This window comes from Chaetura pelagica, unplaced genomic scaffold (genome assembly GCF_000747805.2).
Source record: "Chaetura pelagica isolate M959 unplaced genomic scaffold, ChaPel_1.0 scaffold366, whole genome shotgun sequence".
Taxonomy (NCBI): domain Eukaryota; kingdom Metazoa; phylum Chordata; class Aves; order Apodiformes; family Apodidae; genus Chaetura; species Chaetura pelagica.
This window is the reverse complement of record NW_009953492.1, coordinates 10,845-38,222: the sequence shown is the minus strand read 5'-3', so window position 1 is coordinate 38,222 and position 27,378 is coordinate 10,845. Positions and strand designations below refer to the sequence as shown.

General features: G+C 38.4%; 1 protein-coding gene across 1 annotated transcript in view; it reads left to right on the top strand.

Moving 5' to 3' along the window:
- CTNNA2 (catenin (cadherin-associated protein), alpha 2) overlaps positions 1-27,378 on the top strand; it is a gene marked incomplete at its 3' end in the record, with an annotated part of 427,358 nt that overhangs the window by 394,144 nt on the left and 5,836 nt on the right. Inside the window, exon 8 of the mRNA XM_009999054.1 lies at positions 17,646-17,726. Within this exon, the coding sequence (XP_009997356.1) occupies positions 17,646-17,726 (81 nt within the window). The remainder of the gene's footprint in view (positions 1-17,645; positions 17,727-27,378) is intronic.

Sequence of the window (27,378 nt, the reverse complement as noted above, 5' to 3'; positions counted from 1 at the left end):
ATATTTAGAAAACAGAGTATTTCACCCTCTGTTTATGAAGCAGTAAACAGGTCTGCTCGTTTTCAGTGCATTCTTTTAAAAAGATTATTGTGTCTAAATACTGATTTTAGAGTGTTCAATTAAATATAGTGACTGACTTTATAAACTGGTAATTTTTACGGTGTGTATCTGCACAGGAATCACAAAGTGACAGTTTATGTGGAGAGATACCTCTTGTTTACTGGTGAGAGACATAATAGGTGCCTAAACTCTCATTTCAATTCATTGAACTACCCAGTTCATTGATCCTGCTTCCGTTGGGCACCATTTCCCAGCAGAGCACAACCAGGATCTTGCAGAGCTCAACACTCTCATCACAGCCACTACACAAATACTCCTTGTAGTATGGGAGAACACAGAGAAGAAACCTGGGACCTTTTCAGAAATACACATTTTCTTCCTTAGACTAGTGGATTAGTTCTCATTCCAGTAAGATGGGGCAGAGCTTGATTAATTGTAATTTAATTGATTAGGAAAAAACAAACAAACAAACAAACCAAAAAACCCTGTTACCAAAATACATACCAAAAGCCTGATGAATTAGAGAAGTTTGTGTGAGAAGGGGCCTTTAAAGGTCATCTGGTCCAAACCCCCTGCATGGGCAGGGACACCTCTTACTGAATGAGGTAGCTCAAACTCCATCCAACCCAGACAGTCCCAGGGATGGGGCAGCCAACTTCAAAATCTGAACCTTGAAATTCCTAAAATACTTCTGGGGTAAAAAAATCTCCATTTGCTCTGAGTATCTGTATTGATTTCAACGTGTCACCTGGGAAATAACATAGCCTATAAAATCCATGTGGTGCAGAGCAATTAAAAAGGCAACAGAAGCATTTGTCTGTTATTCTTGCTACTGTATATTTATTTTATTTTATTGTTACTGATAACTGTGCTTTATACAATAGTTTGTGATCTCATTCAGTGACCTCTGAAGTCAGTGAGCTTTTCCACTCACCATCAAACTTACTGTCAGGCACAGCAGATGAGATGTGATCATGAATTCTAGTCCAAAAAAACTGAAAATCAGTTATATTCATAAACATGCTGTATTATAGGCTGATATAAATCCAATTGGATTATTAGGATTTATTTCTGAAGGGAAGTATAACGGTCACATTTGAAGCACTAGATTCAAGGTTTACAAAAGTAGCCAATTATAATAATGTTTGTCTTTTCCTATAAGAAAAAATAGCAGAAGTGACATCAAAAGCAATTAAGTTGATATGATTCAAAAGTCAATTTAAATCACAAGTCATGAGGATACCAAAGCAAAACCTTCTGTAATAGTTTGTATTCAGAAAAAGGTATTTTTTCATACTATTTTCTGCTTTTCCACAGCATTTCTCTGCAGACACTTAGACCTAATACTGAATTAATTTCATAATTTCATGGGTTTTAAGTACTTTCCTGATACCATTCACTCCCATGTCACTACAGCTCAGCTCCCGCCCCATCATTCCTTGGGAGCTTCCTTATGTTCCAAAGTACAGACAGGTCTGAGCAGACGTGATCACTGCACATCCCCATGGCACTGCACATTCCTGGGAAATCCTGTGTTCATGCCAACTTGAACAATAACATTTTGCTGATAGGAACATTCTCTCTGAAATTCAACAGAAAAAGTTGTTCTCCTGTGCCTACCTTCTTAAATACTAAGTAAATAATATTTTATCTCAGCTAAATTGTGGTTTCAATTTTATTATAAGAAATTGTTGAAATACCCAGCAACGTTTTCAGACTACTACATTAATCCTTGTTAATTTGGCAAACAACATATTTTAGCAATATAAACAGCTGAGCAACAAATGAGGCTCATCTATCCTGTGCACATTAGCAGAGTTCCTGTGGAAAAATTAAGATCTGATCATATAATTGAAGACTGTACAATACCATGCATGGATAAAACTGGGGAATTCTAGCTGAGCAAGCAGCTGTAATGCTAATATTTTATTCTGAAGTGTGTGGTTCTGCAATTTAAACCAATTTGGGCATAAAAAAAAACCAAGTGGCAGTTGAAATAAGGTATTTAACATAATGCCTAATTGGGGGCATTTCCCTTCTTAGTATTGAAAATATTAAACATGCCAGTCAAGAAATCATGGTTGTTTTACATTTTTTAAATTTATTTTGATTGTATGAAGGTAAAATATAGTGGATTTGAATGATACAAACATTACACACACAAATGCACAAGTAAGTATTGTACAGCTTTCTTTTTGTCTTGATAAAATTTGAAGTTGTGTGGATTACTAACAATAGATTTCTGAGTCAAAAGCTCATTCCTTTGCATGTTGCAGTTTGTTTCTGATGTCAAAAAATATGTTTTTGGAGAACAGACTGATAGAAGCAGAGAATTTTACAAGGAGATGCTATTTGTTTTAGTAATGGCTCTGGAGTTCATCAGTCAAAGGGAGCACTGGCACAGGCAGTTGTTCTGCTACCTGTATTATTATTCTTTTTAAAAGCACACTTACCCAAAACCCCTGCTATTTGGTTATATTAGGTGATAGATCGGAGGTATCTAAGAAATCAATTTTCATCCTTAAATATACAAATATCTGTAAATGTGTGCACACTGTTGAGCATTTAAGGCAATTTAAAAATAAATAAATAAAAAATCTCTCTAAAGAGAAACCCATGAAGTATTAATTTTGTAAACAAAGTTCTTTTTCATTTGCATTAACATGTGATATTAGTAGTGCAGGCTCACCAGAAATGTTTATAAATACCTCATTTGACATGGTCATAGGTTTGAGGTTGTCCACCCACTGTCTTCTCCATGCACATCAGGGCTACAACCAGCACTGGTTGTAACACGAGGGCCAGAATGATCACCCTGCTGTAGTAGTGTTGCCTTTGCCTAATCTTCATACATGATGGGGGAGCGTCCAAAGATCCCTTGGCACTGACCATTGCTTACCTCTGAGTGCACACCAACCCCACCTTACAATTATGGCATTTGAAAGCAAACAAGTTTGTGAAATAAAGTTTAGAACATTAAATTATTGCATGATTAAATTCAATGGATACTAAAGGATTAAAAAACTTGAAAGTATAAACCATCATTTCAAAGCCTTGAGTTGAAATTATTGTGGTCTATCCTTTCTTCCTCCTGGAAGGAACAAGCCATTAACACACATATTTCAGCAGAGAGGAGCTCACTTGATATATTTAGAGGCTTGTTCTGCATCGTTACAGAGTGCTTTGCAACACTAACTTGTTAAATGCTTTCCTGTGGCCAAACCCAGTCAACCCATCTGTGTTATGTGAAGTTCTTCTGAAGGTTAAACCTCAAAGATAGTTTCAGGACAGAAGCCAAAATGAGTTTACACTTTGTAGAGACACTTTTGCTCTTTCTCCTGTGCGGGTCACTGCATGGCTCTGTGTGTGTTCAGAAGTCATGCCCTTGCAGAGTGTAATTCTGATATCCATGTGATATTTAATCTGTCAAAATAACCCTTTCTGATCTTTTGAGAATTAATCTTTTACGTACATGAACAAAGCAAAACAAAAGCCTGTATTGCATTTTGTTGAAAAGGGTTGCTAAGGAAAACATCCTCTTTAAATCATACTTGTCAGACTTTAAACCCAGACTAGTAACTGTCTTACTTTATCTTTGCTACCTCTTGTTTTTGATCTGGGACTGAATTTCACATGAACTCTGCATAAATATTTTAATGTATGTGTAATGAGCCCTTAAATGGGCAGCAGTATTTTAGCCAACTAGTATACACAATTCATTACTGCCAATTTCTGTCACCTTTTGTCTTAAAGAAAGCTCTTTTTTTAGTCTTGTGAGATTTTCCTTTCTTCTCCTCAATCCCTGCAACTGTTAATAACAGTTGCCAGAAAATAAAATAATAATAATTTTAAAAAGTAAAAATAAAAAGATCCTGTTCCTGTGGAAATAGCCAGTTGTTATGCATCTAGGTACTAATCAATTGCAAGAATCCCCTCTGTTCTCCTAAGAGCATCATAAGGGTGTCTTCCTAACCCATGCTGTGATCATAACTTTTCTACATAATTACCTTCTTTTACTGCTGCTTTTCAAGACTGAGGAACAGAATGGGTATGTGTCGTGACATACTTCAAGTCATATTTAAAGGCAAGCTGTGTTCCTTACTGTTTCACAAATCAGACCTTATCTGGGGTGCATCCTTAACACTCCCAGAAGTGCTGGTCTTTAACGTAGGAGATCACTTCTCCATCATGCATTATTTAAATGAGGAGCATTATATATATATGTTTTATACATATATTTATATCTAAAATGTATGTATTATATTAAATATATTTCTAATTTACTAGGGATTTTCTGAGAGCTCTTGAAACTCTAGATGCTTCCAGAAACAGGAGCGTGGTACGAATAGCAGAGCCCAACTTAGTTTCGCAGGTTGAGTCTTTACACTTTTCTCCCACATAAAAGATCATTAGAAAGTTTTCATTCCTGTGTTTTCTCCTGCAAGATAAAGGAGGGAAAAAAAGCAAAAGCAAAAAAAGTGTTCACGTTACATGAGAGAGGTAATATGCATCATGGCACTACTTTAAGATGAGATACTTCCTACCCATTTCACACTTCAGAAGTAATTACTTAACACAGTGCAGCCCATTTTATTCTCAGTAACTTTTTCTTGGTAATTTACTTAGTAGTTTTGAAGTGGAAAGCATCATGTGGTGTGGAAAGCTGCAGGGCTTCTCCTGCCGGGCTTTGGTTTAGTTTTAAACAGTTTCTTTAGGCGTCTCATCATCATGGAATTGACTTACCCTTAAAGCTAATTGCCATGCTAAAGAAAACTTCACTAAATATGGTCTATTAGAACCAGAAGTGGATAGGGAATTGGAAGTAGAGTCTAGTTCCCATAGGCTGGGGATTCAGTTGCCATTTTGTTGATATACATCGTCACCATGTGTGACATGCAGAATCTCTACAGTTTTTCCTGATTTATTGAAATCACCACTTTTTAGATGAATTTTTTAATTAAATTATAATTTTGTAGGTAATACCAATGAAATTATATTGCATATGAGTAATAAATAGGAAGTGTGGAATGCCATGTCATATTACTGCTGAAATTGTTATTGAAGTCACTGCTGAGCCAAATAAGTGAACTACTAGAATAACACTATTTGTAATAGTCGATATCCTTAGATATTAAAAACAGGTTTAATATGGAATATCAAAGTTTAAGTTATTTAGGAGGTACGAAGAAAAACAGCTGTTGAGGTCAGTGGCACTTTTACCATTTGCAATTAGTTTCTATATCCATCTGTCATTTAAAGGTATTCTAAGCAGCTGCAGATGTCTGTGGGTTACTTTTGATAGTGCACGATTTGTACCAAGACTTGGAAACTACACTTTTGTCTTGGTACAAAATATGAAAATCTCCTGAAGTGAATAACTCAGTACAACTCCAGATCAGTAGTTTACCTCCAAAGCCAATGCTAATTGATAACACAGGCATATCCAGAATACTTTGGGAGTTTAAATTCCACAAACTCTCAACCCTTTTTGGAAACGTGTACACTTGTCTTGTTGAATGAATTTTCAAAAGCATCTAAATAATTTAGTGGGATATAAATAACTTGGGAGCTGACATACCAAATCCAAGCACATTTTAATGTTCTTAGGACAGCCAGTCTCCCTTTGGCACCTTTGAAGGCTTGTTCAGTTGCATTTATGAACACTAGAATGAAGGTGGTGCCAATTAGCATGTTTCAAATTTATTTCAGGTCCTGCACTGGAACCACAGGTTTCAGTCTGCTACGATTTCATTTAACATTTTTTATTATTTTTTTTTTACACTTCATTTGCTACAAAGAGTGTTTGTGGCAATCTACCAAAAGCTTTTAACCCCTTTTTCAATATTTTGGGAATTTTACTTCTGACAGAAGATGGTGTATTAAGGAAACATGAAAGTTAGGATTAACTTTCTCTCTTCTTTTAAAAGGCTGTGGATTTGTATGTTGCATATCCATATACTTTCTTCCATTGCCATTAGGTGTGAAAATACCCAATGGCACCTTCCATAACAGTTTCAATGCCATCATTAGCAACATAGCAGAGTTAACTTGTCATCTTGCCCATTCATAGTCATAACTCTTTTGGGGAGGCATTATGTGGATCTGCAGAGCTATTCATTCAATTACCCTGTGGACCAGGCAGGGATGGTCAAATTAATTACTGTCTCATGAGTATAGAAGATAAAGGGCCAAATCCAGTTAAAGATCTCAGAGTCTATGAGCTTGGAATTACAACGTGAGCATTTTAGGTGATTTTTTTTTTTTACTACAGGGGTACCAGGACCTGGGCTGCACATTGTGACTACTGAAGAAAGTGAAGTCACCTCAATCCAGGGTGTTAATGGTGCTCAGTGCAGTCTGAGCCCCCATGTCTTCTAGGTCTTAAAAAGCAAGTTAGACCTGAAAGAAAGTGGCTTTTTCCAGCTCATGCTCTATCCTTGAAATATGTATTGGTAATTATTTTTTTTAAAAGACTAAGTGAGGTTCCTCTGTATCTAAATCACATAGAGGTTATTCTCTCTTTTTTTTTTTTTTTTTTTTTTTTTTTTTTAAATAGTTGAGTATCACCCAGGAAATGAGAGGCCTCAGATTCCCTGTTGTGAGGGTTCATGAATGCTTATTTCCTTTATACCTCTGAACTAGGTGTAGATTTATACCTGTCCCACTGAAACTGAGCTGTGGTTCAGCTTGGGGTGAAAGGGCAGAGGCACTCCAGGCACCAGAGCCCACCCCAGAAAAAAATAAAGGTTTGCCTTTTGTCCTTTTGAATCCACCAGTCTTGGATCCCTGGCTTCAGGGGGAGAAAGAAGAGACCCTTCCCTTCTCTGCTCCCATTTCATCCACTTAATCCAAGTCATCTCTTTGATGATTCCAAAAATATAACTTCTATTCAGTGGAAATTCAGAGTATCAGTGAAAAGGGAATGTTCCAGTCACTCAGTGGAAATAATGGTAAAACTCCTGCTGACTTGAGAGGAAGCACAGGAAGGCTTTGTAAGTGCACCAGTTATCATTTCAGTTAAGGTCTTTAACTTTATGCATTTAGTTTTAATCTATGAACAGAACAAAAGCCAAAAGAAATTCTGATATCTGCAAGGAGAAATAAGGACTCTAATCAGTTTATAGATTTAAAGTATTATTCTATGCCTAATTACTTTGTAATGGCATTTACAAAGGGATTTTTTTTTTTTTTTTTCTGTATAAAGGCTGTTGATGAAAATGTCACAGAGTAATTTTCAACATCCTTTTGCTTTAGATATCCCACATGGACGATCTGTTATTTTGTGCTGGCTTTTACACTAATGCCCTGTAATTGTGTTTCACTTCCTCTGATTAAACTGACAAGTCGTTTGAATGGCTATCACTTAGCACATTGATCTGAGGTGCTGGCAGGAATAGACTGTGGCTTAGCTCTGTAAAAAAAGAAGGAGCTGTTCCTTTGCTTTTGCATTCTTTTGAATGTCTGGTTGGAGTTTAAATAGTTATTTTGTTTTGAGGTGGCTTTTTTTGATTGTTTGGGGTTTGATTTGTTTTGCTTTATAAATTAATTACTAACACCTTGTGATTATGTTGTCCTTCAAAGGAACATGAGGGCACAAAAAGGGAGTACTTGAAATGACCAATTAATTATTGTAAAAAGGACTGAGTTATTTTCCTTCCCAGGCTTTCCTTTATCTGCATTTAATTAAAAATGCTAGCTAAAGGTACAGTGTGTGTCCAATTAAACCCAAGGCGCATTGTTTGCTTGCAGGTGGGGTTTTCACTGGAGATGCACCAGGCTGAACTGCCTTATTGCCAGACACACACTGTCCTTGGAAAGTTTCACACATGCACTGATCTTGCGTGGGCTGCACAGGACACTGCCAAGTAGGGCATCAGAGCTGGAAAGCAGCAGTGGTTTCACTGGCTGCAAGGAACAGCAACCAAAATGATTTCAAGTATTGTGTTGTTGTAGACTGTGTTCAGAAGTGTCCAGAACAGGTTTTAGGGTAAAAAGAAAGCCAGAAACACCAAAAAACCCCACCTGGATGGTCAGGAGAGTGTTGGCAAGATAAAGGAATACTTAGGCATAAGTATGCTGAGTTTCTTTTCACTTTGCATTGGCTTCAGCTGCTTACATTGATGAAGGCATTTTTGATAGGAAATAAATTGGGCCTCGGTGCCTTGTGGATCATGCAAGGAATATAAGTGTGATGTGATTAAAAAGAAACAAATGCAGATGTAATACTAGGTACACATCTCATAAATGTGTATTAGATAGTGACAGGTGCAACCAGCTATTTGGAATCCTATTTTTCAGTGATATTTGATAATCAAAGAACTACAAGCACAGTCAAGACAATTCTGTGCTTCTTGCAGACAGGGGAGATTTGGAGGTTTTGAACTCTAAGGCTGTATAATACCTGTTTCTATGCCATTAACAACAAGCACATCACTTATGAAGACAGGCTGAGAGAGGTGGGACTGCTCAGCCTGGAGAAGAGGAGGCTCTGGGGAGACCTTAGGGCACCTTCCAGTGCTTGAAGGGGCTCCAGGAAAGCTGGGGAGGGGCTTTTTACAAGGCTTGTAGTGAGAGAACAAGGGATATTGGCTTTAAACTGGAAGCGATTTAGATTAGATATTAGATTAGATATTAGGAAGAATCATAGAATCATAGAATCATAGAATCTTAGGGGCTGGAAGGGACCTTGAGAGATCATCTAGTCCAACCCCCCTGCCAGAGCAGGGTCACCCAGAGCACATCACACAGGAACTCATCCAGGTGGGTTTTGAATGTCTCCAGTGAGGGAGACTCCACAACCTCCCTGGGCAGTCTGTTCCAGTGCTCTGTCACTCTCACAGTAAAAAATTTTTTTCGGATATTCACCTTGAACCTCCTATGCTCCAATTTACACCCATTACCCCTTGTCCTATCACTGGTCATCACTGAGAAAAGCCTAACTCCGTCCTCCTGACACTCACCCCTTACATATTTGTAAACATTGATGAGGTCACCCTTCAGTCTCCTTTTCTCCAAGCTAAAGAGACCCAGCTCCCTCAGCCTTTCCTCATAAGGGAGATGTTCCACTCCCTTAATCATCTTCGTAGCTCTGCGCTGGACTCTTTCGAGCAGTTCCCTGTCCTTCTTGAACTGAGGGGCCCAGAACTGGACACAATACTCCAGATGTGGCCTCACCAATGCAGAATAGAGGGGGAGGAGAACCTCTCTTGACCTACTAACCACACCCTTTCTAATGCATCCCAGGATGCCATTGGCCTTCTTGGCCACAAGGGCATTTATTGTGAGGGTGGTGACACCCTGGCTCAGGTTGCCCAGAGAAGCTGTGGCTGCCCCGTCCCTGGAAGTGTAGAAAGGCAGGTTGGATGGGGCTTGGAGCAACCTGGGCTGGTGGGAGGTGTCCCTGCCATGCAGGTTGGATCTAGATGATCTTTGAGGTCCCTTCCAACCCAAACCAGTCTCTGATTCTATGATTTTAGAGTTTGCCTTATGGACCCAGCAACTGGGACAACAAGGCTGCCTTCTCCCTATGATGTCAAGCATTCCCAATTCAGCTGGGTCTATGGCACACACACACACACCCACCCACCAATCAAGATGTTTGTAAATCACAATACAACCATTAGTCTAAAAACCAACCGGGAAGAAGTGCTTTCTAGTGAATCAAACATAAAACTGAGGCCAGTGATCATACCTGACATCAATATCACTTCCCTTAAGAATTCTAACATTTCCGTTAATCTGTTACAGAAATATGACAAAGGTTTACTTAATAGATTTTCTGAGTTTAGATGCATGTGGTATTGTTCATTACATGATATAAGATGCCCTGGACTTTTCTGCTGTTCCTCTTTTCTTAGTTGTCTGGTATAAAGATTAAATTTGAATAGAAAATATGACAGAATGTTTTATCAATAACTGTTTATTTACTTAGTAACAATTATTATGCTTATGATAATAGAATAGATTTTTCTCAAAAGCTTGTATTAAAGAAGGTAAATTTTAACACTTTTTATTTACATAATCCTTCACTAGGGGCTTCCATATCTGAAGGGGAAAAAATATGTAGTATCTCCTTTTCCTCCAGTTATTTTAGATTACGAAAAGCAATTTAAAAGCAGATTGCAATTTACAGCTGGAAAGCAGTTGGTTGTTAAAAGAGGAGTTTGTAGTGGACCCTTTGCAAGTGGATGTCTATGAAGAAATTAGAATAATTTCAAATTCTGGAGTAAACATTTCTGACCTCCTAAATGGAGGCATCTGCAAGATTTCACTTAACTGATGAGTGGGAGGATTCTCAGCTGGTGTAAATTAGTGTGTATTCAGTGAAGCTGATGGTTTTATAACAGCTTACACCATCTACATTTCTGTCCTCTAGAATTCCATTTTTTATGTGCATTTAAGTGTAACAGCCTCAATTTGTGTACTGACATCTGCTGAATAGAAATAGGCAGTTTATTCTTTGAAAACCCTGGTGTTTCCCTCTTTGAATCCTCTCAGTAAGTGTTGTAAAGGAAAAGAGGCTCTTTAACTAAAAGAAGTATTCGCAAATCAATATTCAAATACCTGTTGTTACTGCATCCTCTCCCCAAAAACAGAGAGGAATGAGGGGAAGCTTCAGAGACATCAGATCTCAAAGACATTAGTCAGACCCCTGGAGCAGAAGCTAACACTGGTATCACCTGGATTTGCAGGGATACAGATCACAGTACTCATGAACTAGACAGATTTCTTGAGGGTGTGGCAGAAATCGTCTCTCTATTGGGGCAGAGTGGCTAGAAAGCTGCCTGGTGCAAAAGGACCTAGGGGTGCTGGCTGACAGCTGACTTAACATGAGCTAGCAGTGTGCCCAGTGATCAAGAAGGCCAACAGCATCCTGGCCTGCATCAGGAATTATGTGACCAGCAGGAGTAGAGAGGTGATTGTGCCCCAGTACTCAGCACTGGTGAGGCCACACCTCAAGTACTGTGTTCAGTTTTGGGCACCTCACTGTAAGAAGGATATTGAGATGCTGGAAAAGAGCCACCAAGCTGGTGAAGAGTCTAGAGAACAAGTCCTGTTAGGAGCAGCTGAGGCATTTGGGATTGTTTTGTTTGGAGGAGGCTGAGAGGAGACCTCTACAACTACCTGAAAGAAGGCTGTAGGGTGGGTGGCCTCTTCCCCCTAGCGGATAGTGACAGGACCAGAGGAAATGGCCTGAAGCTGCACCAGGGGAGGTTCGACTTGGACATTAGGAAGCATTTCTGTACTGAAGAAGTGGTTAATCACTGGAACAGCCTGCCCAGGGTGGTGGTGGGATCACCAACTACATTTGATTCGTTGTTTCTAGATGGTAAAATGAAATTACATGGTCCTACCCTGAAAACTCTCCATACTTTCTCGAGTGGCAGTGTGTGCCATGTTATGATCTGAATTTCATCAAATGGCATAGCACACCACTTAATTTAAAATGAATCATAGAATGGATCACAGAATGGTTAAGGTTGGACAGGAGCTTAAAGATCATCAGGCTCCAACCCCATCTGCCATGAGCAGGGACACCTCCCACCAGACCAGGCTGCATAAGCCTCATCCAACCTGCCCTTGAACACCTCCAGGGGTGGGGCTTCTACACCTTCCCTGGGCAACCTGTTCCAGCACCTTCATACCCTCATGGTGAAGAATTTCTTCCTGATATCTAACCTAAATCTCCCCTCTTTCAGTTTAAAACCATTACCCCTTGTCCTGTCACTATCTTCTCTGGTGAAAAGCCCCTCCCCAGCTTTCCTTTAGACTCCCTAATTTACCAATTCCCCACTTGAAGGCAATCAGATACTGTGGTGATGTGGACTGCATAAAACACATACATAAAGTAGAAAAAGAGAATTCTCTTCAATCACTTACATATTCAGTTTTCATACTTCTTTATTTCATTGCACATATAGCTTTAATTATGCACAGATCTAGATAAAACTTGCTTGGATCCAGGCCAAAGACAAGATTTTCACACCTCAGGTACTGAAATTGTGTCCAGCCCATGGTTCATTTGGATTTTATTGACTTTATTTACTATCTGGGATTGCAAAGAGGTGGCTTATCCAGTTTTCTGCATAGCTGTGATTATTTATGCTGCACTGGAACCAATTACACTCTCTGTGATCTGGTCACAATTTTGTAAGGTAATTAGAAGCTGCTGAAAGCAATTATTTTGTTGAGAAGAACTTCTTGTCCATAACATATGTTTATGAGCAGGTTATTTAGTGAATGGTATTCTAGAACTGAGTAGTATTGTGAAATTGCCATGAAGAAACCCTGTAATTCAGTGTTTTATTGCAAAGTAGTATATGTAATGGGAACTTTCTGCCTTGTCCTTGCTCTGTGACTGAACCTTCCTCCTTGGCATCTGCATAAACAAAGGACAAAAGACCTGACTAGATAAAAGGATGTCTAAGCAACATTCTCCCATTTATGCAAAATTCTCTCTCTTTTTTATTTTTTATTTTTTTCCCCTCAAGGAAAAAAGCAATTACTAAGAGGAAAGGGACTGTACAAATTTTCATTCCTTGAAAGGTGATTCTGTAGCAAAATCGAAGATGGAAAACAGGTGATTGCAGAATCTAATTACTTAGAATGAATGCTAAAAACCTAAAATAATTTATAGAAATAAACATAAAGAATGGATGAAATCTGAGCTGAGCAGAACCGTAATCCCATTCCCACCATGCCCGTAAGACACTACTCACCATTCCATTTTTTAAAACATATATTTCTTCTAAGATGTCTTCTTCAGCTCATCCATGGAAGGACCATACAGATTTTCTAAAATATGTGTCTCTGACCCATCTCCCTGGCTAATAGCAAGAATCTTCAACTTCCAGGGAAATTTAGTCTCTACTCACTTCTGCTAGGATATATAGGTTAGCCTTTTCCTGACCCAAAATTAGTCTTCTTAGCCTGTCAGGGGGAGATTACGTATTGGTACATTTAAACTTAGCTTTCTGCTTAAAAACACTGTTGCAGCTTATTTTTGGTGTTCAAAATGTTTTTCTTCTTAGTACTAAGCTTGCCTTAATCGCTCTTGAAAGGGCCATTGAACAAGAGCATAGTTTTTAAAGAGTGATGTTGTTCAACATTTAAAATAAACTATTAGGACAGATACATTTTTGAGTAGCAATTTATGCTTTAATAAAACATTGTGATATTGAAGTTCTGAATAAACTGTAAATAATGGAACCATCTACCTAGGGGATGATGAAAATATAAAAGTATATCAAGGTTTGGTAGCTTTTGGATCAATAGATAATCTTTCTACCTGTCTCCTGGAGGCTCAAACGCTCGATTAATGGCACCGAGGAAGTCTTGGACATACAACATGTAGTTTGTTAGGGGATTGAGTTTTCCTGGGTATTTTGGCTTATATCTCAAGCAGCAGAGAAGACAGAGGAATGTGTGAAAACAGTGGTTCAAATTTTTTTTTCCCTAGTTTTAATCTAGTAGTTGTAGTGTTGGTAAATTGAAACACTAACTTTCTAAATTATACAATTTAAAGCAGAAGGACAATAGTTCTCTTTAACATTTCCCATCTAGCAGATGCTGAAATATCTAACCATCCTTAAGTGCTTTTTGTTATTATATTCTTTCTCCTCTTAACTAAATCAAGTTGAAGTTCCCTGTCTAACCAAGTGCTTACCTTAGTATTATGCAGTTTTAACTGTGAAGCTTTTCAGACCTTGCTTAATATAAGGAAGGCAACTATTCTCTATTTGTTTTATTCTTTAAGTAATATTGTTGACAGTGGTTGCGACTGTAGGTGTTTGGAGTAATAGAACAATACCTAGATTTCTTCCACTAAATGGACATGAATGTGTTGAAAAACTACTCAACTTCTCATGCCAGGTAGCAAATCAGGCTTAAAAAAGCTTGAAAACTATATTCAGGGAGCTGGATCTTATGTTGCATGATCCAGGAAGGGAGATGGCAGCCCTGGGGTAGAAATGCAGCAGAAGAACGATTCCTGCCTTGGGGAATTCCTCAGACAGCACAGCCCCTGGTTGAGATCCTGTGGAAATTAGCTCATCATGATCAGCAAAGAATAAATCAAACAGACAAGGAAAAGTTCTAAGGAAATTAGGATGGGTGTTACACAGATTTAGGGAATAATTTGAAAATATCTTGGGTAAAACCATTATGCAAATGCTGTTAATGGTCACTAGGCATCAAAGACCTGATGAATGTATTAATATATGTCGGAAAGATCTCCTTAGTGCAGCAGGAACATATGTAATTCTAACCACAGAAACTCTGGATACTAATATTTGGCATTCAAGGAATTCCGTGCATTCCTCCTCCTTCTCCTTTTAAACCAATGCCAGAAGCAATTTTTCCTTGCTTTTTATCCTATCCCCAAAGTATCTCTCCTCCCTTCGCAGAAAAAGATTAACAGAGAAATGCTTTAAGGCTCAATACCAAGCTGTATGTTTGTGTTTTTTTTCAGAAACACAGGAAACCACTAAAATCCTTTTTATCCCTTCTAGGAATGAAGGCCAAAAAATTATCACAGAGCAACATTAATATAAGAGTATTTAAGGACTTAAATAAATAAACTTTAATAAACTTTTATTTTCAACACAGAGCAGATGGTGTTTGGCAAACCTGCCTGAAGCTATGTAACATCACATGCCATGCTATTTATTTTTCAACAATATGATTTACTAAACAAATTTCTCCTTCATTGAAATCATAGAGTGAAGAAAGGGTCTTGTATCCAAAGATTGATAAATTGAAAGGCAGTAGCTTAACAGGTGAAAATCCTGGATAAGTGAAAATTATGCAGAACATAGGAAGTGTCTCTATGACCTCATCCATATTCCTATGTGTTAATAAAATATTGCCATTGAAAGAGCTCAGCTGGATCTCTGTCCACATGGTCTGGTAGCCACGGACTGGTTCAGGCCATTGAGGGGCTCAGAGGATGTGAGGGCACGATTTAGGCAATTGCAGAAAGCAGGGACTTTTTCAGTAAACAAGAGAGTTGAGGCTTGTCTGTATTTTGCAGGGAGAAGGAGCTGGCCAGATGGATGTTGCCAGTTTGTGTTGTGTGGCCTAAGGGTCACAGAAGGGTTCCCAGTTGTCTTGTGTTTCACAATAGGTTGTACCTTAAGGGCCACTCTTTATGTAATGCAGAACTAAACTAAAAAAGTTACAGGGTAAATTTGAGGAGAGGATTAGGAGAGGTGCTAGTTGTAAGCTACCATGGGCCTACTCTCAGTGATAGTTTGTTCCTATGAGCAATACAACACACTCCACTTGGAACCTAAATTGCAAATTTTCAAGTCAACCTCAAAATTTCTGCTTTATTTTTTCTCCAATGACTGTTTAGGGAATGTCAGCAGCCTTTGATCCTCAACAATGTAGTTAATCAGATAGCTAATTCCTTCAGTGCTATTGAGTCCTGTAGCTGACTACCCTGGAAGAAGTCTCAAGTTCCTATTCAGGACAATTTTCTCACCCCGTCAATGTCCTAGATCTTGCATGTTGGTGGTGGTCAGAAGATACATCTGCCCTGCATGAGATCAGTGAAGAAGAGCTATTCATTAATAGTTGTTTTGTTTCAGAGCTGTAAAACACCATCCCAGTGTAGCCTTTAAGTGCAGCAGTGTTTGCTTTTTTGGTTATTCACATTATATCAATATTTACTGCAATTTACAGTGTTTAGCAAAATATTCCTTTAATGAAAAATGAAAAAGGTTGTCTTTGCCCCAGCAAAAAAATGTCTTACAATACTTTGTGTGGTTATTTGTCTTTTTGAATCAATGGATTAAAGCTTAAACAATGAGAAGAAAGTGGAGAATTTAAACAGAAATTACTGAAACTTAATTATTTGACTGGTGAAAATAAAACATCCCAGAACACTAATGTCACCAGGGATGTGTAGTTCATCTAGTACACAGCACACAGCTGGAGTAATTGAAAATTTTCCTAGAATATAGCTTTGTAGTCTAATGAACTAGGAAACTGGCTGAGGGTAGCTCATCTGACAGTCCTTCTTGTACCATTTTAACAGTTAGAAGAGTCTTCCTATATCAAACTTCTCTACCTCATTTTTGTTGTGAGATTTCAACTTGAAGAACTATAGATTATTTGGACATATGACAACTGCTGGCTTGGACAAAATTCCAGGGACTGAATTCAGGACATCTAAAACTAGAAACTTGTGCTGACGTTGCTTAGGCTAAAGAGCTGTATGTAGTTCTTTAGCTGGGGACCAGAAGAACTCAGTCAAAGGATGAACAGAAGAAAAGTGAGATAAAAATATCAGTGGATTACGCAGATGCCTCCTCTTGTATCATAGCAAATGATTTCTCTCTCTATTTTCTGGTGTCAATTTGTATTATTAACTGCAGAATTTGTAATGGGTTCTTCTTAAACGCTTAGGAGTTAAATGTATGTTTTATATTGAATTCTGGTGGCACTTGACTTTTCATGGTTGAATTTCTAAGTAAATATAAAAAAATAGGATGGGTTTTGCAGATATCTAAATTATCATAAATGCATTGGCCTGATATCATAATAACAATGACAATAATAGAAAGCAGGCGTTCCCTCAAATGAATGCTTCAAGCAGAGGACTGGAACACAGGCCACTTGCCAATGGAGAGCTGGAAGCACTGCTGTTCATTTGAGAGATCATTATGGAAAGGTTTAATCCCCATCCCACCCCAAAAGTGACTTCTCACTAGTTCCCAGAAACGTAGGCTATTAGGCTCAACTGGAAATAGAAAATCGCTCTTAATCATATGCAAGTTCTAAATAGGAGTATTTGAAAACAGCACTGGGGAGGAAAGAGTACTGCCAGGGAATGGGGGATCATTTTGATTGTTGATGAAAAGCTATCAAACAGAGTTCAACGTGGTAAGAGATGTGACAAATCTTTAGAGAAGGAGTTTTCTCTTCAGAGAAAGGTAATGTAGCTGACAAAGTCACTTCGTGCTTTTTGTGCCATTGAACCTAAAAAAGAAAATAAATTCATATCTTTTCTTTTGTCATTCGTTACAAGCCACAAAAAGCTTGTTGGCCCCTTTTTTAATCATTGTGAGGATTTTTGCTTTGAGACTTCCTGCAGGAAAGTGTTTTAAGTGGAAGTCTTCTTTATAGTGCATCTAATGTCTGCCAATATGATTCCTGTTACAGGCATAGGGACCATTTTCCTTCTGTCCTCAAGCTGTGTTGCTGCTTATTATCGTGTTTAACACTCCCAGTGCCTGGCAGGATGGAGATTAGAAACTCTTAATATTCATTTTATAGTGAAAGGTCTTGCCAGATTTTTGGAGCATAGGCTGTAATATATGCACATAATTTATTGGTGGAAAAGTTCTGAACTCTCTTGTGAGTCACCTTAATCTTCCTTCTTATCATTTTAGGATTGTTTTAAAATAATCTGCTATACCCCCCCGCACGCAAACATGTTAAAAGCCTTACATTGGAAATAACAACTTGATGGAAGCAAACAGAGTTGCATAGATTTACTTTGATAAATCTGTACAATTTTTTGTGAAAGTGTGTATTTTCTGAAGTGTTAATCTCTAACTCAAAAATTTCATTTTTAACAGACTGGAAGGAAGGAGAAAGGGGACCCACTAAACATTGCTATTGACAAGATGACCAAGAAAACACGAGACCTTCGAAGACAGGTAATCTATACTTTTTATACTGCTTATTTTATATTTCCACTTTATACTTATATTGCTTATATTTACATTTTATTTTATACTTCTTCTGTTCTTCCAAGGATGTAATGGCTTTTCCACTTCCAACTGGTTTTGCCAGTCTGTAGAGGTATAAAGAATTTGTGTCCTTATTTAGATATGGCACTAGATTACACTTGACTTTAAGCAAAGGCCCAGATTTTCCTGAGCCAACAAGAAAGGGAGACTGAACATGTTCCTGTTGTTAACCCCCAATGGTCTTAATATGTGGGAGGTTAGGAAGATTGGCCAGACCTTCCCTGCCTTTGCAGCCCAGCAAACCCAGTCATAAAAACATGGCCATATGTGCTTATTTGTACTTATTTGAACACTCTCATTGAAATAACAGGAATGATGGGCAGAATGTGAACAGGTTTGTATGAGCAGAATATTTTCAAAGAAAACTTACAAGATAAAGTATTAAATATAAATCCTATGAAGATATGGAGAAAGCTAGTAAATGCCAGGTCACCCAGAGAGATGGTCAATGCCCCATCATGGAAACATTCCAGGTCAGATTGGACAGAGCTCTAAGAAACCTGATCTAGTTGAAGATGTCCCTGCTCACAGCAGGGAGGGTGGACTAGATGACCTTTAAAGGTCTCTTCCAACTCAAATTACTCTATGATTCTACAAATACCTGTAAAGCATTGTCTAAACCATAAAGGCTGGCTATCTTATCTTCTTTTTATCCTTATGTTTGGTAATAAGGCTGAAAGATTTATTCAAAAAGCTTGAGCTGGAAAAGAATAGCAAGGAGATTGGCAAACAAAAGGGAGAAACTCTATAGGTTTCTCTTTACAGTCAAGGCAAGTGGGGTTGCCTCTTTTTACCTCTTTGTTTTTTCTCCTTTTGAAATGATCTCAATTCTGCATTTTCTGTAAAAATAATAACAATAAAAAAAGGCTGCTTGGCCAAACATAAGTTGTCTCTCTGAAAATGATCCAAAATCCACATATCTGCATGACTAAGTAAAGACTTACTGTATCTTCAGACACCTATTTGCAACACAAGAGCTTCAGAAAGAGTGGCCTCTATAGGCATCCTGAAATCAGTGCTCTGCACTGCTAAAACTCAGCTCATTAAATCTTTTCCTTAACTCACAGCAAACGTGTTTGAGGGTAATAGTCTCAGTGCTTATTTCTCCAAATAATAAAAAAATTTCAATGGACTTGGAGACAACATGAATCATTGGCTCTCCTGTATAAAGCCTAGCATCACATCTGTTTCTCAGCTTATCACAGGAGAAAGATCTCCACTGTTCTGACCTCCAAATTCATGGGATCCTAGGTTCTGCAGTGGAGCTACAGCATGTGTTGCCTCCCACCTCTGTTCTTATTGCTTGAAGGAAGCAGCAGACTAACATGAGTTGCTGTTCTGTGTGAAGCTCTCAGCAGTTGCCCGAATTACTCATCTCTAAAGCCAAATTTACTCCTAAACGTGATATAAAAATGGCAGTTTTTTTAATAAACTGTCTGCTTTTCGTGTATATACAGCCCTATGGGTGTTGAATTCTATCTCAGAAAGGTTAGAGCTCTGTATGTGGGTAAAGTGAAGCACACATATAAATATTTTCCTGCTTGGAAATAAAGCTTTTAATATAGTTTCTGATATTTACAAAGTTAATCACATAGGTATAATGTTTATTCAATTTTGGTATTTAAGAGTAAACTAATCAAAATTAGGTCATAATTGTGCTAGCTTTTGCACAAGCACAGAGGGAGATGGAGTCTCTGCTTTCAACAATATGTACTCTGAGTATAAATCATTATGCTTTAGAAGCATAATCAATTTTCTTCTTTATCACATCTAATCAACAGTATATATGTGTGTGTCTACCCAGACCTGTCTATACACCCCTAGCTGAAGTTCAGAAAATGAGGAGATGTCTCTGAGGGCTTCGTTTGAGGCTTTAAGAAATGAGCCACAGCTGAGAGTGCAGTGTCTTAGTGTTTCAGTGTTTCTGTTTTGGGCTAAATCATGGGAAGAGACAACCGCCTTTGAATACCATAATGTCTCTTGTTTTTAATGAATCAGAACCTTTTGAAGCAGCCTTCTTTGTCAGAGTTATGAAGTTTCATGTTACCACCATAACACTGGTCAATTTACAAAATATATTTGGGTAATGAAGAAGGTACATATATTTCATTTGCTAGTCAGGCTTTCTTGCAAGGCTTCAGTAGTCAACCATGTAAGACTGATTTTTCTTTCTCTCCTCAGGTTACCATGCTCTTTATTTCTGAGATTTTATTTGATTATCTAAAGAACATGCAGACATGTGGAATTATTGTGGTTGAGCTACAGGGGACTAAATTTCCAACTCACAATTTGCAGTCACGTCAATACTTCCTGTTCTGATGGAATTACATCTTTTATACTCAGCATTTAAACTCTCCTGGGCATTAGAAAACAATTATGGAAATCTAATCGTAAGTCTTAATATAAACTGCCAGTAAGAACATCAACCCATGTCAGACAGAACGAGTTCTTGGAAGCAGACAAGTCTCCCCAGCTCATAGCTTACTGCTGCCATTTCTTACTTTACTTGGAACAATTTGGAAAAAGCACAGAGTTCTGTGTCTGATAACAAGTTGTGCCAGTTGGCAGGATTTGGGGTCCTTTTCCCCTGGTATGCAAGACAACAACAACAAAACAAAACAAGAACACAACAAACAACAAACCACACACACACACAAGAAAAAAGCTAAACAAAACCTTTTTCTCTGGGTGGTACAGTGAGCTAGACCAGCAGCAGGGTGCTTGTTGATGCCAGTTATTTTGCCTCTGTTTTACCTCCCTAGAGATAAAAAAACTCCTTAAGTTTGGCTACCCCAGCTAATGATCAAGCAGCACGCACAGACGGCGTTTCAAGGGTTGCAGCTCTGCTGTGACATTGAAACAAAGATAAGCAGGAAGGACACACCAAACAGTTTGGCTAACACAGAAGCTGATGCCTAGCGAGGCCCAACACGGTCTATAGATCATCTGGAGTTGCATGAGCAAGGCACCAGCTGTTCTGCTGTCACCACCACTGGTGTCCCACCTGTCAGTGCCGCTGCCTTCTGTCCTGCTGCCATCGGCACTTTGCCTTGTGTCCTGTTCCAGTTGAGCAGTTGAGCTTGTTCAGGCTTTATTAGCCACTCATTTTTCCCACAAGGAATAATAGCCAAAGCCATTAGTTTTCTCTTAAAAAGCAGATATCTGTGCTGCTATTAATTTTAACAGAGCAGCCTGTCAGCAGTATCCTCTACAGTGGATTGAAATCAAATAAGTCCATTTTTGTCTATTCAAGCCAGACTAATACTTCAGATGCCTCCAATTGGAAGGAACTCTAAAGAAATGGGAAGATATTTTATCACTGATCCTCAGTTTATACTGGAAACCATGCCCTCATACCTAGGTTGCCCAGGGAGATTGTGGAAACCCCATCCCTGGAAGTGCCAGGTTGGATGGGGCTCTGAGCAACCTGGGTTGGTGGGAGGTGTCCCTGCCCATGCAGGGGGGTTGGAACCTGATGATCTTTAAGCTCCCTTCCAACTTTCACTATTCCATGATTCCATAATTCTATGATACAACTGTTAAGAACTATTCTTCCACCTCCTGCAGAACTAGGTTTATGTCATTACTACAGCTGGTTAGAACTACTTCAGGAAAGAAATGCTCAACAGAAAATTATCACTTTCTTGAAAATAAAATAAAAAAAATCAGAAATTTTCTAGAAATACAGTTTTCCAAAATAAATAAACAAAGCCTGACAATTGAAGTCACATTTGGATTTTTTCAGTAGTTTCAGATTTTCATTTTTAAAGCTAGCAGGTTGGGCTTTTTTTAGCTTATCATTGCAAATGTAAATATATATGTATCAATAAATGTTGAAAATCAAAAACATTTTTCAGAATTGTTAAAGTTTTCAATTGCTTTAAGGCATTTTGATAGTTTTGGATTTTTCAGGTTTTCTTCCGAAGTAAAATAAACCAAAAAATTCTAAAGTACCTTAGTTTTCTTAAAGTTGGATTTCTGGTTGTCCCTGCAGCTTTAGGCAACAGAAGCTTATTATAAACAATATTTATTTTAAAAAATATAAAATATATTGGAAGGAATTGTGAAGTTGAAAGTCCAGAAATAACTCCATTCCCTGCTGCATTTCAGTGAAAGTATTTTGTGCTATGAATGTTTAGACTGAGGTGCTGGGATTTTGTTTTGAATGGATGTCTGATAAAAAGTTAATGTTATCGCTAGATATCTCTCTCTGTGTGTGCAGTACCTAAAGGTACTTTTTGCCATCTGATTACTATTTAGTGACCTGAGGCTGTGATTTTGAGTGCAGTCCAGTTCAACCTTTTGGGAAGGTAACAAGAAACCCCCCACTAAATAACATCAACATCCTATTATATAAGAGATTTCCCTCCATAAGGCTCTAATTCAAGTCACCATTCCCCTACCCAGACATTTTTTCATCTCACTTCAGCCACTGAGCATCCTCAAGGCCTTTTATGTCTCTCAGGTGCTTTTTCATTGGCCAACAGGTTAAAATGTGTTTGAAGAAACGGGCATAATTACTGTGATGAGCCTCATTTCCTCAGAAAACCAGTCTAGAACCAAAAAAGCTTTTATGGCCAAGACTGTGGTCCTGTTCTGGTTGACTGTTATCTGCAACAGTCCAAATTTTCCAAGGTATATTTAGTTGTAGGACCCCCTACTGTTCTACTTTGCTAGTAATATTATTATAATATCATGGTGTTATCCATAATAAGCCCTTCGGTGACCTGTACCTTGTTTTATCATATGATTTTTCAAGAAGGGTTTTCATGTGTGGCTGTGGTCCTCTACAGTTACCTGAGAGGAGGTTGTGGTGAGGTGGGTCTTGGCCTCCTCTCCATAGTGACCAGTAATAGGACAAGAGGAGATGGGGTCAAGTTGTGCCAGGGGAGGTTCAGATTGGATACTAGGAACAATTTCTTCACAGAAGGAGTGGTGAGGTCTTGGAACAGGCTGCCCAGGGAGGTGGTGGAGGCACCATCCCTGGAGGTGTTCAAAAAACTGGTGGACAGACATAGTATTCCTTAGTCTGCTGTCAGCCATATTCTCTAGCACACCTCTCTTCCATTGCACAGCTGCAATTACTACATTCCTTATCTCTTAGTCCTTTTAAGTACTTGATTTTTTTTGTTTGTTTATCCTTTCTCCTTTCTAAAATGCTCTATAAAGGCAAGGAAGAGTCACTGTCCTGTTTTAGAAAAACCTGAAACACAGAAAGTAAAGTTGCTTCTGAAGGCAAAGCTGCCTCAACTGAGGTATTCTGTGTTGTACCAGCTGGAAGAGGTGCACAGCATCTGTACATAAAGATATAAGCCCAAGGAAAATAGGAGTGCTCAGGAGGCAAAACAAAACTCAAGATCTTCAGAATAAAGCAATGGATCCAATTCTAATTAAACCTAATTAATCAGGTTGGATGAGGCTTTTTGCAGCCTGGTCTAGTGGGAGGTGTCCTTGCTCACAGCAGGGAGGTTGGAACCTGATGATCTTTAGTCCCTTCTAACCTTCACGGTTCTGTGACTCTATAACAGGTAACCAATTCCTTTGAGCTCCTTTGAGAAGTTGAACCCAAAACCCCTCATGTTAAGGGAGAGGGAGGAAAAGAGAAAGAGAACCCTGAGAATGCACAGCAGCTGATGTCAATTATGAAAATTGGGTGATAATGTAAGGAAGCTGGTTTACCTTTTATCTCCTCTATAGTTCATAGAGTGTTCACCTTCAGAGAGTGGTTTGGGGTTTCCAGGACATATTTTGTGAAAGATCATATTTCTTCATACATAGGGAGTCATGAGGGAGTTGCTTCCTAATTTAGGCACCCAAAAGGTAGGAACCTAAAGGTAGGTTTGTGTGAATAATACTTTTGCTTTCAAGCTATAGAGCCAGTAACACTGCAGCAATAGGTGCACTTTTTGGAGGGCTGGGGAAACAAGCTCTGCCTTTCTTTACTATAAATGTTAAGTTCTGAAGTGCTCTTTGTTGTAAATAAGAGGGCACCAAATAAGTTTATAAATCCTGAAGGATTGGTTTTTGGTTTTGTTGTTGGTTTTTTTTTTAACTCAAAGTCTGTATAATTTAAGGAGGGCTAAAAATGCTTGAAGAGGGAGGGTTGTGGACCCTACCTAGCTCACAAAACACTGAGAATTTGTGAGAATTGATACAGCATTTTAATGATGCAAAGTTTCATGCAAGAGTTAAGTAGTAGAAGAATATCCAAGAAGGTTATAATTTCGAAATTTAACCTTGTGTGAATGTTTATTAAAGGTTTATTTTGTGAAGGCAAAGTTGAAGCAAGGTCAGACTTAAATAGATGATCCACAGTAGTCTTGTTAAGGCTGTGTTATATTACCAAAGATGAGGTATGGGTTTCTCCCAAGAGAAAGCACAGTGTGATTGGTGATATTGCCTCATTCTGTTGCATGAAAATACTTTTTGACAAGATGTTGGCATATTTTAAAGGGAGCCAGCCATGAGTCAACCTAAGTGCTTTTGAACCTAAGGCCACCTTCTGCATCAGCCCTTGCTCATTAGAAGCTTATCACCTTTTCCTTGTTGCTTAATCACTTCTTTTTTCACTTGCAGTGACTCTAGTGCTGTTGATTATGAAAATCTGGAAGGTGGCTTTCTGAAAGCAGCCCATAAAATGTTGACATAGATTTATTTCTGTGCCAGCAATACATATATTTCCTGTCTGCGTTTAATGTGAGTTTGTTGCATTATGTGCACATCAGTGCTGCTTGCTGGGTTTCACCAGCAGCTTGTACAAAGCTACCAATAGGCTGAGGGAGCTGGGGTTGTTTAGCCAGGAGGAGACTCAGGGGGGACCTTCTCACTCTCTACAACCACCTGAAGGGAGGTTGCAGTCAGGTGGGGACTGGGTTCTTCTCCCAGGCAACCAGTCACAGGATGAGAGGGCCTGGCCTAAAACTGCACCGGGGAGGTTTAGTTTGGATATTAGGAAGCACTTCCTTGTGGAAAAGGTGATCAGACATTGGAATGGACTGCTCAGGGCAGTGGTGGAGTCACCATCCCTGGAGGTGTTCAAGGAAAGGCTGGATGTGGCTCTTGGTGCTATGGTCTGGAGATGTGGTGGTGTTGTTCATAGGCTGGACTTGATGATCGTAAAGGTCTTTTCCAGCCTTGGTGATTCTGTGATTCTATCAGACAAGAGTCTCGTGTAATACTGGGTTATAAAGCAGAGATAGTTATGCTGCACTTTGGCAAGTCCTCTGCTCTTCAGCTTGTACTGAATTTCTAATCCTTCCTCCAAGCAACACAAGTAGGCACGCTCTGAACAGCACCACCTTGGACTGAAAGCCATGAAAGCCCCTGGCATGGTGTTCAAAAACTGCGTCTACTTCTTGTCTGCTCCCATTTGATAACCTAACTGGTGTATTTACTTCAGGAAAGGAGCTTTACAAAAATGTCTGAAAATCTGGTCTAAAAAGTTCAGGTCCGTAAACTGTTCATTAAATTGCTTTTCATCTTGATTTTTACTTCAACTTCTTTGAACATGTGTCTTTGTCTCTCTCAAAAGGCACAATTTCTAGATGTTCTTCACTGTGACATTGAGGTTTTTATGGTGCTCTGAAGTGTTTCAGAGGAAATGGAGAGTGTTTTAATACTGCTGATTTACTCTTTCAGGTTTGTAGTAATTTCCTTACTGCCTAATTATATGGCTCAGTTTAATTTACTCTACACATAATGTTTACTGATGCACATATGGTGCCATATTTCAGGAAACTGCACCCATATCAGGTAGTTTTGTGTAAGGATACACTAATATTTTCATCAAATAAAGAAAATTTTTATCTGCAACATAACACAATGAATTATTTTTGTCTGGCAAAATCTAGAGTGCAATAGCTAGAGCTGCTTTTGCTTTTTTGAAATAGGGACTTGTTTTTTAAAACTGTTTATAACTGAATGAAGTTTTGAGGATTGGCCTTTCAAGGTGGCTTGTGAGGAATTATGAGGCAAAACTCAGTGGCAGCTATATTGAGTTAGAGTAGATTACTGCATAGAGTTTGTCTATTATTCCTTAAATAATGAGTCTTCATAAGAGCTCACATATTTCAATAAATCTTTGTACTTTCTCTGGGAACTTAGGAAGATGCCTGGCTCTGCAGAGAAACAAGTACAGAGTCTTTAAAACTCTTTTTAGTGAGAGACACTACAAGTGTGAGAGAGATCAGGAGAAGTGTGTAATGTTGCTACTCAAAAAGAACCTCAGAAAACAAACTAAGGCAATAAACCCCAAAACAACCAAAAACCTATTCCAAGAAATTTCTGTTGAAGATAGTTTTATACAAAGAAACTTTCACTGTTCAGCCAGAAAATGACCTGCAGTCACATCAGCTTAAGAAACATAGAAGCTTGGATTCATAAAAGGTTGTTTCAAATTTTGGTTCATGCAGTAGCATGAGGCAGGGTGCACTCTAAATGTAAAGGAACCATAGTCCTTTTTCAAAGACTTGTGTAGTTCTGTCCTCCAAAGGGATTTTTGAGCAATGGCCAAGTACGTAGAATTTAATTTCCAAATGAGATTTCAACACTGCATTTGTTTTGTAATTGACATTTATTTTGTTCAGTACCACTATTTCTAACATATTATAAAATGTCTTTAATAGTACTTGTTATCAAGAAACCAGAAATAGAAAAAGTGTTGTTTTCAGTTTTTCCTTTGCAGAAACCACTGGAAAGAAGAAAACAAAACATAAAACAAAACAAGAATGAACCCAACTAAACAAAACAAACCCAAGAAAAAAACCCAGGCTATGATCTCACCGCAGTAAAGACATTTTTGAAAGGCATAGATTATAATTGATTATATCATGTATTGGCCATCTCTCTCCAGGATCTGTTTGTGACTTTCAGTAACTCTTGGAAAGGATGAAGAGAAATCCCATTTTTGTAGAACATAATCAATTTTTAATCTTGTTTCAGCCATTATCTTAAATTCTAGTAGACTGGTTTGCCAAAGAAAGCTGTCATCAGCTTTCATTGGGGCTAAATCTCTAGGTCTTGGAGAAGCTGGTGATAATATTAAAAATATCAGCATGTTCATGGAGTTGGGGTAGGTGGGAAACTGTGACACATGTAGCACTTACTCTGTTAACCCTTTAAAGCTTATCAGATCTATCTGCCTGAAAGTGAAGCTACTATCCATGCTTATTATAGTGAGCATAATTTCATGAAAGGTTTTCATAGATTGCTTTCCCCTTTGTCACCAAATAGTTAACTTCCCCAAAATAGTTTTGTTGCCCATTATTTTTATTTTTTTTTACAGAATTTTTACATAAGCACAAAAGCCACTCTGCTTGATTTAAATAACATTCAACAGAGCCTGGGATGCACATAAAGAAACACAAAGTGTTGCAGTTCTTGGTTTAATCCATTATTTTTATTCTTCCTCATTACCCTCCTCTTTATCAGACCCTCTGTGCTTGCAGTCTTGGTGACATTTTTGATACTTCACGGCCCTACTCAGTTTTCATAAAGATATTCTTAAAAGTCCCATCCCTTTTCTTCTCTACTGGGGTAGCATCCTACAGCCTTTCTTTGT